We start from the raw sequence: 16,282 nt of genomic DNA on the forward strand, positions 1-16,282 counted from the left end.
ACCTTATTCCATCATCTTCCCACAATTCTCTCTGAATAAATTTTTTAGGAATTAAAAAGGGTATATTTTTGTTTTTCCAGTCAATTTAACTGTGTTGAAGTAACCATTAAAGAAATGTATGTGGCAGTCTTTTAGGCTGTATTTACCTAAACTAGATTTTTTTGGGGGGAGGGGAGCTTCATACAAAATCAAATGTGTAAACTTGAAATAAAATAAAAATGCTGAAAAATATTTTAATAAATAAATAATATTGCAGGTGTACAGTTTTTGAAAAAACTGAAATGAAAGCAAAAAGTAAATACACAGAACATATACACTTACCAATCTGAATGTTGGCTATTGATTCTGTTTGCCGATCACATAGTGGACTCACACTCAAATGATACTTTTTTTCAATATCTCCTATACAATAAAAAAAAAAAAAAAAAAAAAGTAAAAGATGAGAATATTCTCAACTTCTCTAACAGTAAAACAATGTCTCTGATGTCCTTCCCAGATTGAAGACTTGATACTGAATCAGCAGATGTAAAGGATTTTGTTTTATAATATAAAGTCATTCAATGTTAGAAACAGAAAACACACGTCAGAAAACATCTTCTTAATAATAGTCTAAGAGATAACACTTTCCCAAGGGTGTACAATTGAGTTAATAGTAATGTTGAGATTAGAACTCAGGCTTTCTGGCTCCCAGATGAAAATCCATCACATCTATTTATATAATGTTGATAAAATTAAAGACTTAGTTTTGCCCGTAAATTTTTATGAAAACATGGCTACTAATCGCTCCATGAATTTTTAAGCTACTTTAAAAATTATCCATAGTCTCTGAAGACTAAGTTAGCATCCTGTCAAATGAAGTAGAGATACCATTAAAATGGAAATTCTTGCAAATAATGCAGATCACAGTGTATTTAAACCTAAATCTGTTTCATTGTTGTCCATATTATTTTGTCTATGGATTTCCTTATATGAACTATTTCTTCTAACATCCTACAAATACCAGCATAGCATTCAAGGTCTCTGGTATTTCAGTCAGCTTTTTTGAAAGAACCTTTGGGGACTACATTTTTTACTATACAAATACTTTTTTTTTTTTTTTTTTTTTTTAAAGCAGTCAACCAACATATACAGCAGGATCCTATAGGAGATGTATATTGTAGAAAATTTTTGCCCGTTCTCTTTTCATATTTCCAGGGTACATGTACTATTGAAAATTACACATTCTTGAGTAACTGACTCCATAGTCTTCTCATCTGATACCTTGATGGAAGAATTCTTCTGTAACTTTTTCACTCCACTGCTTGCTTAGTTCCCAGGTCCGACATGGGTTGCATATGTCAGCACACTTCAAAGCCATCTAGACATTAACAGTAATTATTAGTCATTATATAAAAAAATAAAATGCTCCCATTTTTACTGTAGAGCATCAAATGTTATCATTAATTTCTCCACTGCTAAAATTAAACTAACATTATATTATGAAAAATTATTAAAAATGAAAAATTATCTTTTATATTTTGAGATGGTGCTAATGATATGTGCAGAAAGTGGCTAAAATGCAACAGTGAAGGATTTCTAATAAGCATTAGCAGAGACAATCAGCCTTTGCAAAGTTTTTGTAATTTTACAGGTTGCCCTTCTGGAGCTGTTCACTTCACCATGGTGATGCCTATTCAAAATTTCTAAGTTTGTTAAAAAATGTATTTCATCATTTCCTTCAACATAATAGTACTCCATCAAATTCATATTCTATAATTTGTTCAGCAAGTTTACAACTTACAGGTACACTCAAGTCTGCAGTTCTTTGCTGAAAGAGTTGCCATAAGAATTTTTGCATAAAACTCTTCTTTCCTAGACCTATATACCTGTTCATGGTACACTGGTTCCAAGGGCTACAATTTAATGACTTTGGTGGCATAGTAGCAGACTGCTTTCTAAAGTAACTAGATCAATTCACAGTTCTACCAGGAGTACATTAATGCACTTATTTTCCCTCAGCTTTTTTCAACAGTTGTCATTTCTTTTTGGTCATACTTGTCCCATAGATGCATATGAGAATTGTTTTAATGTGCATTTCTCTATTAGTGATTTGGAGAATGTTTTCACACAGCTATTGATAGCTTCGATTTCTTCATTGGAATACTGGCCATCCTTGTCTTACCTTAGTGAAGTTGGGGAATGGCTTCTTATTCTTATAAGTTTGAATAAGTTACTTAAAGTTCTTGAAAATGAGATTCTTATCAAAGCAAACTACACAAAAATGTCCCCCAGTTAACTGTTTCCCTTGTAATTTTGTTGCATATGTTTTCTTTATGCAAAAACTTTTACATTTTATGTATTCTAAATGGTCAATTTATACTTTTTGTGATCCTCCAGATATTTATTTGGTCATAAACTTTCCTTCTATCTGTAAATCCCAAAGATATTTACTCCCTTGCTCCTTTAATTTGGCTATAATGTCACCTATTATATGTATGCATCCACTTTGAGTTTATTGTAATATTGGGGGTAAAATGTAATTCTATACTTAGTTTCAGTTAGATTCCTTTCTAGTTTTCTTTGCAGTTTTTGTCAAAGAGCCCTCTTATTCCTCAATAGTTAGAGACTTTGAAATTATTAAACACTGAGCTAAAAGTTTGTTTATCTGAGATATTGTATACCAAATCTTTTTCAGTGATTGCCTTCTTTAATCCTTATCATATTTTCATGAAGTTCTGTATTATAATTTGAGATATAGTATTACTGGAAACTCTTTCTCCCTTGCCCCCACTTTTTTTATGATTTCCCTTTAAATCTTGCTGCTCCAGCTGAATTTAATATTTATTTATTTATTTATTTATTTTTTTTTTTGCTGAGGTGATTGGGGTTAAGTGACTTACCCAGGGACACATAGCCAGAAAGTGTTAAGTGTCTAAGACCAGATTTGAACTTAGGTCCTCCTGACTTCAGGACTAGTGCTCTATCCACTGCACTACCTAGCTGCCTCCTCCCAATGAATGAAAAAAAATTTTTTTTTTCTAGCTCTGTAAACTGTTTAGTAGTGTGATAACTAAACAAGGAAATTAATTTAGTTGGCAATGTCATTTTTATTATTGGCTTGCACAAGAACAATTTTCTGTCTTTATTTCTGTAAAGATTTTTTAGTGTTATTCATAAAGTTCCTATTCATGTCTTATCTTATTTTGAATAGAAATTTTCCTTTTGATTGTTCCTGCTACTTTTCATTACTAACACAGAGAAGTTCTGTTGACTTATGTAGGTTTATTTCATATCCTGAATCTGTTAATATTTTAGTTCAATTAAAAAAATGACTGTGTACAATTCTTTAAGTAAACCATCATTATCTTAAAAATTTTGAAAGTCTGTATCATTTTCGCCTATGCTTATTACCTTAATGTCTTTTTCTTCTTTTCTTACTATAGCTAGCATTTTTATTCCCATGTTAAAATAGTAATGGTGATGATGGACATCATTGCTTTAATCCTGATCTTATTGGAAATATCTCCTTTCATATGTGGATGTTTTATATAGACATAGACACATAGACACCATGTCAAGTTTTTGTTTAATACTACTATGTTGAGGAAAAATACATTTAATCCTACATTTTGTAGTGTTTGCAACAGAAATAAATATTAGATTTTAACAAAAGTCTTTTCTGCATCTATTGATATAATCATATAGTTTTAAATTATTAGTATGATCCATTATTGTTTAGTTTTCCTTGTATTGAACCAAACCTTTATAGTATAAATCCAACCAGTTTATAGACTATACTCTTAATCAAATGAAAGAATAATGGTGCCTAAAACATAAGTCAGCTATTATTATTGTAACTTATTTGTTAATAAGGTATTTACCATTTCTGTGTCAAAAATATACTTTTCTTTCTCAGTTTTATTTGTGTTTAGATATGAAGACCCTAATAGTGTTATTGGTGGAGTTCTTTTATTGTTTGTGCAAACAGTTTATGTAATAATGAGTACAAAATTCATTTCTAAGTCCATCTGGTTTTGAACTTTTTTTTTTTTTAGGATATTTTATATTCTTTTTTTTTTTTTCCATTTATGACTTTTTTCTTTTTCCTAAGCGAGTTAAGCAATCAATTCATTTATTATGGGTATTAATATCTTTGTAAATATTCATCCATTTTATCTAAGCTGTTGGTTTTGTTAGCATGATTGGATAATGTGGGTTCTGACAGTTTCCTTTGACTATTGCAGATTCTATTTTCTTATTTTTATAAGACAAATGTGGTCTCACTATTTATTTTTGCCAGTTTAGCTAATTCTTAATTTATTTCATTCATTAAATAATTCCTATTTTTATTTTATCAACTTAACTTTTTTGCTTTTCTAATTTGTTTATTTTTCTTTTTTAGTTTTTAGTTGAGTACCCAATTGATTTTTTTTTTTTTGCCAATTAAAACAATTTAGACATAAACTTTTTTGATAATATGGAATAAATGTTCTTAAAGTATGGATTAAGTAGAATTAACAACTAAAAAGTATCAGGTTGACTCTTTTTCCACATCTATGTGCAAGGTAGTTTCATTAAAACATTATTAATCAAATGCTAACAGTTCTCCTTTTTAAAACATCATTATAATATTCCATGTAGTTTTCTCCTAGTTATACAATGAGTAGTATATGCAGATTTTAAATAAAAGAATATAGAATCACCTGTATTTAAAGGAACATCTTAAAAACAGAACTACTAATATATTATAAAGTAATACTACAGTCAAAGATATTGCTTGATACTAACTTATAAACATTAAACAAACTCAGAGTATTGTTTCAGAATTTATACATAATTAGAATACCACTCTTAGTAACATTTTTATTCTGATATCTATCTACATGTCATACATTAGAAATACAAGTTTTTTAAGTCAGTGTCACCTGTAAAATGAAATGTCGATGACTTGCATCTTCTAAACATAAATCTCCTTTATCCAAATGGGATCTAAACAATGATAGATATTCATTTTGTCGACTAATGTCTGTTGCTAGAATCAAAGCACCTATCTGGTTTTCCATCTGTTGCCTGGAATTATAAAAATACACCAAATACATATTTACACAGAGTGCAAAAACTATAAACATCTCTCAATTTTTCTTCAAAGTTTTTATCTAGGTAAGTAAATAAAACCAAGAGAACATCGTATACAGCAACAAGATTATGTGATGATCAACTGATAGACTTGGTTCTTTTCAACAAAGAGGTGATTTAGGCCAATTCCAATAGATTTGTGATGGAGAGAGCCATTGGCACCTAAAGAGAGGATTCTGGGGCCTGAATGTGGACTACAACATGACATTTTTACCTTTACTGTTGTTTACTTTTTTTTTTTTTTCTCTCATTTTTTCCCCCTTTTGGATCTGATTTTTCTTGTGCAGCAGGATAAATGTGGAAATATGTATAGAAGAATTGCACATGTTTAACCTATTTTGAATTACTTGCTGTCTAGGAGAGGGGGAAGAAGGAAAAAGATGAAAAATTTGGAACACAAGGTTTTACCAAAGGGATGAATGTTAAAAACTATCTTTGCATGTATTTTGAAAAATAAAAAAAACTATTATTATAAAAAAGTTTTTATCTATAAAATATCCAAATTTCCACTACAGTGATTATCACAGGGTGAACATATATACCTACATTCATTATGTGAATTATTCTTGTCAAAAGAATTTGTTTATTTAAATAACCAAGTTAAGTCTAAGATGGTTTACAGAGAAGTAGTCATATTCCAAATACTCCAATGGTTTACAGAGAAGTAGTCATATTCCAAATACTCCAATTGGAACACATTGTCAGAACTAAGATTAAATTTTCTACTTTGGTAAACTTTTGGAAAATTTAAGTTAACAATTATCCAATATGTTATAGAGGGAATTATTCAGATATGAACTGAACTAAGGTGGCCACTAAAGTTCAACCCTGAAATTCTATGGACTAAGATGGATCATTAAAATGAATCGCAATTTGGATGACTTTTAGGATGTTAAATATTGAAGTCATTACATATACTATTTTGGTTCTAACTTATAAGGTTCTGAGAAGATATCTAATCCAATCTCCACATTCTACAGAACAGAAAACTAAGGCCTAGGGAGATTAACTTATTTGCCTCTGGTTATACGTGGAGTGCCCACAAGATGAGACTTGAATCCAATTCCTCTTATTTTAGAGCCATGCGTTTCTCATTATACAATGATGCCTTTGCTTCATACACAGCTTCTAATTGTCAATAAACTATAAACAATAAAAGTCAATAAACTTTTTTTCACCCATGTCCAAAACTGCTTTATCTTATTCTGTACTAGGCCCTTCACTTGTCCATCAGGAGGGTGGACAGCATGTTTCTTCATTGTGGAATCCTGGTTGGTTACTGAACTGTTTAGAGCACAACAGTTCAGCACCATATTTATATATCATAACTTGTTCATCCATATTCAATTTAATGGGGACTCTTTCATATTCCCATTCTTTGTCACCTCTAAAAACAAGCCAATTTGATGTTATAAATCATACAGCTCCCAAATAACTTCTATCATTTATTTTGATGTGTTATATAACTTGACATGTCTTTTGGAAAGCAAACAAAATGTCTACAATGCAAAAACTTGAAATAATATTTTGGATACTATATGTAAAAATTTCTAAACAATGATTTTTGAGAATATTAAAAACCAATGGATTTTATGGATTGTTAGGATTATTACAAGGTACTTATGCACTAAGTTCACACCTCTAAAGGAGTTCACACCTTTAAAGGAGCTCACTCATTGGTTCACGGATTTGGAGATATAGATGTATAGATTTTTTTCTTTTTCAATTTACTTACTATTAAAACTAAAACAAAATTTAGTTAAATGGCAATGTGTTGGGTAATGGAAAAATACTAATTTCAAAACATTTTGGTCAAATTATTTTCTATGCTTCATAATAAAATTAATTTAATGTTAAAGAACTGAATTACATCTATCCAACATACCTGTTTTCTAATGGCATATGGGCAAATAAACCAGATTCTCTCAATAACCCCACTGCTGATCTCCAGTGGTGATTTTCTAATACTGAGGTATTCTAAAAATAAAAGCAAAGCAAATCATTAATTTAACTTATTATTATATTACAATAGATATGTTAATATATTTTCATAATTGTTTCTAAACATAAAGAATGCTTATCAAACTGCCTAAAAACTTAACTCCAAGAGAATATCTTTTCTTTGTTTTCATGCAAAATATGTGATATTCTGGTTTACTTAAGTTTTATTTTGTGTTATAATTGTACTTACCTTGTATAAAGTTGCTAAGTAATGATTTGTTTTAATAAGGAAAGGCTGATTAACACCTGGGTGATCAAGATCATGTGTGGCAGCTGCAATTAAACTCAGTAGGATGTCCCAAGGAGTTACAGAGTTGGCAAGCTATAATTTAATAAAATGGATTATTAATCACCTGAACATTCTGTACCATTACTACCACTATATTAGCCAAAATGGATATTATACAACTTTTATTTTAGTGATTCTTTTTAAAAAATTTTTATTTATTTTTTTTATAATTTATTTTTTTTAATTTTATAATTATAAAAATTTTTGACAGTATATATGCATGAGTAATTTTTTAAATAACATTATCCCTTGTATTCATTTTTCCAAATTTTCTCCTCCCTCCCTCTACTCCCTCCCCTAGATGACAGGCAATCCCATACATTTTACATGTGTTACAGTATAACCTAGATACAATATGTGTGTGTAAATCCAATTTTCTTTTTGCATGTTAAGTATTAGATTCCGAAGGTATAAGTAACCTAGGTAGACAGACAGTAGTGCTAACAATTTACATTCACTTCCCCGTGTTCCTTCTCTGGTTGTAGTTGTTTCTGTCCATCATTGATCAACTGGAAGTGAGTTGGATCTTCTTTATGTTGAAGATTTCCACTTCCATCAGAATACATCTCCATACAGCATTGAAGTGTACAGCGATCTTCTGGTTCTGTTCATTTCACTCAGCATCAGTTCATCTAAGTCTTTCCAAATCTTTCTGAATTCATCCTGCTGGTCATTTCTTACAGAGCAATAATATTCCATAACCTTCATATACCATAATTTACCCAACCATTCTCCAATTGATGGACATCCATTCATCTTCCAGTTTCTAGCCACTACGAAAAGGGCTGCCACAAACATTTTGGCACATACAGGTCCCTTTCCCCTCTTTAATATTTCTTTGGGATATAAGCCCAATAGCAGCACTGCTGAATCAAAGGATATGCACAGTTTGATAACTTTTTGGGCATAATTCCAAATTGCTCTCCAGAATGGCCAGATTCTTTCACAGCTCCACCAACAATGTATTAGTGTCCCAGTTTTCCCACATCGCCTCCAACATTCATCATTATTTGTTTCTGTCATCTTAGCCAATCTGATAGGTGTGTAGTGGTATCTGAGAGTTGTCTTAATTTGCATTTCTCTGATCAGTAGTGATTTGGAACACTCTTTCATATGAGTAGATATAATTTCATCATCTGAGAATTGTCTGTACATATCCTTTGACCATTTATCAATTTGAGAATGGTTTGATTTCTTATAAATTAGGGTCAGTTCTCTATATGTTTTGGAAATGAGACCTTTATCAGAACCTTTAACTGTAAAAATATTTTCCCAATTTGTTACTTCTATTCTAATCTTGTTTGCATTAGTTTTGTTTGTACAAAGGCTTTTTAATTTGATGTAATCAAAATCTTCTATTTTGTGATCAAGAATGATCTCTAGCTCTCCTTTAGTCATAAATTCCTTCCTCCTCCACAGGTCTGAGAGGTAGACTATTCTCTGTTCCTCTAATCTATTTATGATCTCATTCTTTATGCCTAAATCATGGATCCATTGTGATCTTATCTTGTTAAGTGTGGATCCATATCTAATTTCTGCCATACAAATTTCTAGTTTTCCGAACAGTTTTTTTCAAATAATGAATTTTTACCCCAAATGTTGGTATCTTTGGGTTTGTCAAACACTGGATAGCTTATTGACGTACCCTTTTTTGTCCTTTGTACCTAATCTGTTCCACTGGTCGACTGATCTATTTCTTAGCCAATACCAAATGGTTTTGATGACTGCTGCTTTATAATATAGTTTTAGATCAGGTACACCTAGACCACCTTCATCTGACTTTTTTTTCATTAGTTCCCTTGAAATTCTCGACCTTTTATTCTTCCATATGAATTTTTTTGTTTTTTTTTTCTAGGTCATTAAAATAGTTTCTTGGGAGTCTGATTGGTATAGCACTAAATAAATAGATTAGTTTGGGGAGTATAGTCATCTTTATTATATTCGCTCGGCCTATCCAAGAGCACTGACTGTCTTTCCAATTATTTAAATCTGACTTTATTTTTGTGGCAAGTGTTTCGTAATTTTGCTCATATAATTCCTGACTTTTCTTTAGTAAATGAATTCCTAAATATTTTATACTCTCAACATTTGTTTGGAATGGAATAATGACATTCTCAAAGTGATGTTCTGTAAGTTAATGAAAATTATTACACTTTTATTTTTTACAAACCTAATTAAAAGGCTTATAAGCCTTTTTCATTTCATTACTTCAACACAAATATCTCTTCTTCTTCTCTTTCAGACCATTCTTCACTCAAATTGTCAAATTGACTTTAAAATGCAGGTCTGATCATGTCATTTCCCCCATGCAATAAATTATAGTAGCCCCTAATAACCTTGAGGATCAAATATAAAATCCTCTGCCTTTCATAAGCTGGACCCTTCCTACCTTTTGAATTTTCTTACAATTCACTCTCCCTAGCATAATCCCTTCCTTACAATGACATTCTAGTTCTTTATTCTGAGCCTTTCCTCTGAATCCATGCCTGGAATTCTCCTCCTCATAATTTCTGTCTCTCTGCTTTCTTGGCTTCCTTCAGAAAGATCCACCTAAAATGCTATCTTTTATAAGAAGACATTCCTTTGTTAATCACCTCTGATTTATTCTGTATACATCTTGTTTCTACATACTGTTTGCATTTGTCTCACTCTCCCTACCTATTTGCCATTTGACTCTAAGCTCCTTGAGACCAGGGACTATTTTTTGTCTTTTCTTAGCACACTGCCTGACACACAGTAAGAATTTAACGAGAGCTTATTAAATGTTCATTAATTCTGGGCTTGGACACTAACATCTCTGGTAATTTTCCTTTTGGAATTTCTTTCAGGAAATAATTGGTGAATTCTTACACTTTTCATTCTGCCCATTGGTTCAAATAATTCTGAACAGTTTTTGCTTCTAATGTATTATATAACATATTTTCTAATCCAAAGAGTATAATAATGATTCTTCAACTTTTCTTGATCTGTTTTTTGACAGCTAACAGCTTACATTTTATTCCTTTTTTCAATCTTATGATTCTATTAGACTGATTCACAGTTTTCGAACAGGTTTCTGGGTCATGTAAGCAGTAAGAGGGAGAGTAGAGACATTTTCTTTGATCTTCACAATGTTTCAAACCAAACCAAAACCAATTATTCATTAGATAAAACAAAAAAAAAATTAGCTTAAAAATTATGCATTAGGATAAAACTGTCTCCATTATCTAGAAACATCAGAAATTTAAAAAAATATATATATATTTAAAAAGTCATAAACTAACAACTACCTTGAGCTTACTTATTAAATTTAGGTTAAAAATAATTTTTTTTGAGTCAAGGAGAATCTTGGTCACTAAAAGAATTCTTTACTTTCCCCAAAGTTATTGCAGCCTGTTCTTTTCCTCTTGTTCACTTCTTGGCCCAGCACATCATTCATCAGCTACATCATACCAATGGGCACTGACATGCTAATGGTTTGTCAGCTTTCTCCCAAATTCCTCAAGTTTTTCTCATTCCAAGAAAAAGACATTATTATTGTATTTGTAACTGATTTATTCAACACTTATTGGGCACACATTTAGTGTAGAATACTTCACTATTTTATTAGTTCTGTTAGAAGATAGATACAAAGATAAAGTCCATACTCTATTAACTAACTTTTAAAAAGGTGCATATAGTGGGGCAGAGTGCTAGGTGAGGTCCAAAAGAGGAAAAATCATTTCTGTATGGAAAAAATAAATGAAATTTATGAAGGAGTTTGAAATTCATTTGAAATAGGCTTTAAAGAATGAGTCATCCATTTCTCCTTTGGGTCACCCAAATCTATTTTGGATGTCTCATTGTGGAATGGGTGCTCTTGTTTTTTTGAAGGCAATGCAATAAAGTACAATTCAATTACAAACTAAGATTTGAACCTAAGTGATATACATTTTTGTCATCTGAAAATCAAATTAATTTTGCTGGATACATTTCTCATACTGGCCAAAAAGTGATAATTTTTTTTCTTTTTTTTTTGAATTACTAAGATTAATCTGGCAACAGTATTAAGGATGAATTACACAGGGAAGTAAATAGAGGTGGGAAAAGCAGCTTGGAGACTAGGCGAAAACTAAAATACCTAGGTGAATAAAAAGAAAACAGAGAAATATTCAAAGTAATTATTGGTAATGAAACAGTGACCATTATCTATCATTAACTTCAACACCCAACTTTGTTGGCAGATCTAATCCAATCATTTCCCGACCCTAAAACTTAGGTTCTCCTACCATGCTATCCAGAACTCTTTATTAGTCTAGATACTAATTTTACATAGGAAGTTATTAACTTTTGATTTAAGACATCAAAAGAAACATGAAGCATTTGAAAGTGAATATTCAAACACACAAATTATATTTTCTTCTTTTAATAGTATATGGAATCAATGTCAACATCTTACCTTAGGTTCTTTTAAATAACAGTGCATGGCCTGAGTCACATCAGCAGCATGAACTGCATTGTGATAAGGATTTTGACTATGATAATCTTCTTGAATCATAACTAAAGAGAATAATATGAATTTAATTATAATGGAGAAATAAATTAATCTATGATAAGTGCAGATTATCTGTTAATATAAATTTTAAATAATCACATAAAATAATAAATGATTTCTAAGCCTGCGGTTTATGCTACTGTCAACATTGATTAAGATTCAATGCCCAGACTACAAGTTGAAGTGTCTGTCAAAAGTATTTCTAAGAAATTTCTAAGCTATTTTCTTCTATTTAAACAAAATTTTAATCATTCTCCTCCCACCCCAAAGAACAAAGATACATAATGCATATTACCATTAGTTAGAAAGATGACTCCTTATTTGGGATATATTTTGAAAAGTTAAGTTAATAAATAAATATTACATACTTCTTATATGCATATTTAATTACATGTATATTGAAACTTAGTTTTCTATTATGGCCAGGAGTGTCACAATCAGTTTATACTTAATTGTAAGAAATATTTCAAAATGAGCATATATACCTTGGAAATCAGCAAATGCTATAAATCAAGGCTTGTTGTTTTCTTAATTGTGTCTTGATTTTTAAAAAAGTGATGGAGAAAATGCTAAAAACACAGATAAAACTCAAGTGTTTTTGCATTTTCTGAGAGATGGTCATTAAAAATTAATCCACAAATACTCAGATTAGAGCAAATCCTAAAGTGCTTTCTGTCTCTATTTTATTGTTTATTGTTAGTTAAGGCAATCAAATAAGAAAAGAGCAGTGTGAGCTATTATAATGTGCACTCTTCTTGCAGTCCCTTAAAGAAGAAAAAACAGAAAAGAATTTTTTACATTTTGGGGAGTAAGATACAATATGAAAATTTAAGCAAATTCTTTTATCTACTAGGTTACCTACCATGACATTAACTAGAATTTCTTACCTAAAAACCTCCGAAGTTTCATCATATCTAAGTGGAAGTATTCAATTAGTCCATGAAGACTAAATAAGTGAAAGGTTAAGCTCACTAGACTGTTTCCTAAAAAGGAAAAGGGAAATATATTATGCCAACATAAATAATCAACAGAGAAATTTTTATTGCATTTTAGCCAGGAAATGTATTTGGCATAGCTATAATATTAACATGTTTCTCACTACATTTAAAGACTACTCTATATATACAGACATTATTAAATATAATGTACCACCTTATGCTGACTTTCAACTTCAATTTTTCTAAGTCAGGCTCTAAAAATGAAATGTTATTAACATTCTTTGTAAAAATGATTTATTTTGGGTTATACTTGTTTAAAAAATGAGGATTCGTATTTTACAAACTTATTTTAAAAGGTAAATACTATGAATTGTGAACAACAAAAATCATTCTTATAAAACAATTTTGAAAAGAACTATATCATACCAATGAATAGTATGCTAATATTTTTATCATCATCTTTGACAAAATACTCATTGGCAGCAGGAAAATGTCTTATACATTATTATATTTCCCCCAATACTTACAAAAGTGACATTTATAAAGTAAACAACAAATACTCTAAAAATGAATTTCACATTTTTTTCAGCATTCCAAAAAAAAAAGTATTTGATTTAATCACAGAATTCATTCAAATTAATGGGTTAACAGGAGGCAGTAAGGTAACACAAGAATACTGAATTTTGCCATTGGAACTGAATACTGCTTCTGTGCTATCTGGGTGACTTAAGACAAGTCACCAAACCTCTCTGGCACCTAGTTTTTTGAGCTATAAAAGGAAGGGTTGAAGTAGATAAGGAGTCTCCAAACTTCTTTGACAGTATACCTGCATATATGGCAGCTTTGTGCAAAACAGATTGAAAAGGGGAGAGAAATGAGGCGACAATTAGAAGGCTCCTGCAACAATCAAGCAAAAAGTGATAAAAGCCTGTACTAGAGTAGTGGCTGTATGAATGAAGAAAAAGGATATTATAAAGAAAAAAAACAAAACTTACCAAATGATTCGATACACAGAATGAAGGGAGTAATTGAGAAAAAAAATCACTGAATTTGAGAACCTGGGTGACTAAAAGCGTAGGGCTGCCACAATAGTAATAGGGAATTTCTGATTAAGGATAGATTTAGGGAGAGAGAATGTAACAAAATCTTTGCTAAGCGAAAGGAGAGGTAGAAAGTTAAGGAAAACTTTCCAGGATGGGGGGAAAGAGGCAACAACATAAAGTCAGAAGATAAAGTGTCTTGTGGGTTGAACATCAAATAGATTAGTATAGCTTTTGTGTGTGTGTGTGTGTGTGTGTGTGTGTGAGAGAGAGAGAGAGAGAGAGAGAGAGAGAGAGAGAGAGAGAGAGAGAGAGAGAGAGAGAGAGAGAGAGAGAGAGAAAGTGAGTTATAAGAAGACTGAAAAGGTAGGAAAGGATCAGGTTGTGAAGAGCTTTAGATGTCAAACTGACAAATTTATATTTATACTGGAAGCAAACAGAAAGCCATTGAAATTTGCTAAGAAGTGAAGGAGCGGCACATGAACAGGTCTAAATTTTTAAAAAATCATTTGACAGTTGAATGCAGAATGGGTTATATATAGGAAAATATTATATATATATATAATGGGTTATATATAGGGAAAGATTTGAAGCAGGGCAACCAATCAGAAAGCTATTGCAATAATCCAGATGAAAGATAGGGAGGATATGTACTAAAGTGGTGAGTATAAAAAAATGGAGAAAGAGGGACATATCCAAGAAATTTTTAAAGGGAGAAATAAAATTTGACAACAGACTGGATATAAAGAATTAGAGAGCGTTAAGGAGTCCAGGGCAATACTATGGTTGCAAACTTGAGTAACTTGTTTCCGGAGGATGGAGGTATCCTCAACAGTAATAGCAAAGTTTGGAAAGGGGGAAAAATAATAATTTCTATTTTAGATATGCTGAGTTTGAGACGCCACTTAAAGAACAGCTAGTTGGAGATGTCTAAAAAGAAATTGACAAAAACTAATACTTTCAAAAAACTGATATAGTTTCACAATTTATTAATAATGATAATTTGGAAAAAATAAAACTATGTGGGTCTAGAAAATACTTGTAAAATGGTAAACTATTGTGATTCATGTTTCTTTCACATTTCACCTAGAGTATCTAATCTCTCAGGAAAATTAGTAATTATTTTTATAATATTCTATAAATGGTAAATATATTCTTATTTCTACATTATTAATATAGTATTATGACTACAGAGTGATGCCCAATCATTTCTTTCACATGAATGCAATCTATTGATTTCCTGTGGCTGAGAGTATAGGGGATCAGAAGTCTATGGTCTACTTTCATAGCAAAATATCCCCATCTTCTGGAGATCAGGAAAATTGCACATAAAACTGGATTCCTGTAGCACAAAGGAAAAAAAATTAAAGTATCTAATAAAGCCTGGAACACAAATTAAACCAGAGGGGTTTTGTTCATAATAGCGTTTCTTTCATCGTTCTAAAATACAAAATGACAATTATAATAATAGTGAATGAGAAAAATTACTCAGATCAATTCTCTGATCATATAAATTTTGATGATCTATTCAACGACAAAGATTATAATCAATTTATATTGGCTAATCTTGTGCTACTCTAGGAAATCAGTACTTTTTAGAAATATTCAATTTATAGGCTGCAATAAACTTTATTTTTAATCACCAAAAACTACTGAAATATTGCCCAATAGTTACTAAATCTAGGTACATATTACACAAAAAATTGGTAAACAAGTCATTTTTTTGTTAATTTTATTATTAAGAGTTCCACTTATATAATAAATTTCAACTTGGTTAGTAGCATTGCTTAGCATAGTATTCAAACATACAAATATGTGCTAGGTTTAATTACGTGATAGATATAGGGGGAAAGAGCTGGATTTATAATCAGTAGATCTAAGTCCAAATCCTAGATTTGCCACTTACTGCTTTTCTGTGACTTAGGGCAAGTTATTTAATTTGTCACTTCATTTCTTCATCTCTAAAATAAAGTCAGACTGGATGATCTCTTTAATACCTTCCAACTTTTAAGTCTATGGTTCTTCGTACAATATAAAACATATTCAATGTTCATAGATCAATTAGCTATCTACATTATTAAAGTCAATGTGGCGATGTGGATGGAATGTCAATCTAGGAATGAGAAAGCTATTGATTTAAATTAGAGCAACTCAAGTTCTTCATAAACATAAAAGTGGGAAAGTTTAATTAAAAAAAAAGGAAAATGACAAATATTTTAAGAGCTGTAGGAAAATAAGTACTTTTTAGATCGAACTGTGAGTTGGTAAAGACATTCTGGAAACTGATTTGGAACTGTGTCCAGAAAGTTAATGAATTTGCCTCTCTTTTGACCCAGCCATACCACTTACTACCCAGTCAAATTGCTTCACTTCTTTATCTATTTCC

General features: G+C 30.8%; 1 protein-coding gene across 5 annotated transcripts in view; it reads right to left on the bottom strand.

Annotated features, from left to right (window-relative positions):
• Positions 1-16,282, bottom strand: part of PDE7A (phosphodiesterase 7A) — a 123,544-nt gene that overhangs the window by 13,117 nt on the left and 94,145 nt on the right. For all 5 annotated transcript variants that reach the window (XM_074278791.1, XM_074278789.1, XM_074278793.1 and 2 more), the window contains 7 exons: positions 12,806-12,901; positions 11,823-11,923; positions 7,307-7,438; positions 7,001-7,092; positions 4,905-5,049; positions 1,261-1,357; positions 322-402 (listed from right to left, as the gene is read on the bottom strand). In XM_074278791.1, coding sequence (XP_074134892.1) covers positions 322-402; positions 1,261-1,357; positions 4,905-5,049; positions 7,001-7,092; positions 7,307-7,438; positions 11,823-11,923; positions 12,806-12,901 — 744 coding nt within the window. The remainder of the gene's footprint in view (positions 1-321; positions 403-1,260; positions 1,358-4,904; positions 5,050-7,000; positions 7,093-7,306; positions 7,439-11,822; positions 11,924-12,805; positions 12,902-16,282) is intronic.

The sequence above is a fragment of the Sminthopsis crassicaudata genome, chromosome 1 (genome assembly GCF_048593235.1).
Source record: "Sminthopsis crassicaudata isolate SCR6 chromosome 1, ASM4859323v1, whole genome shotgun sequence".
Taxonomy (NCBI): Eukaryota; Metazoa; Chordata; class Mammalia; order Dasyuromorphia; family Dasyuridae; genus Sminthopsis; species Sminthopsis crassicaudata.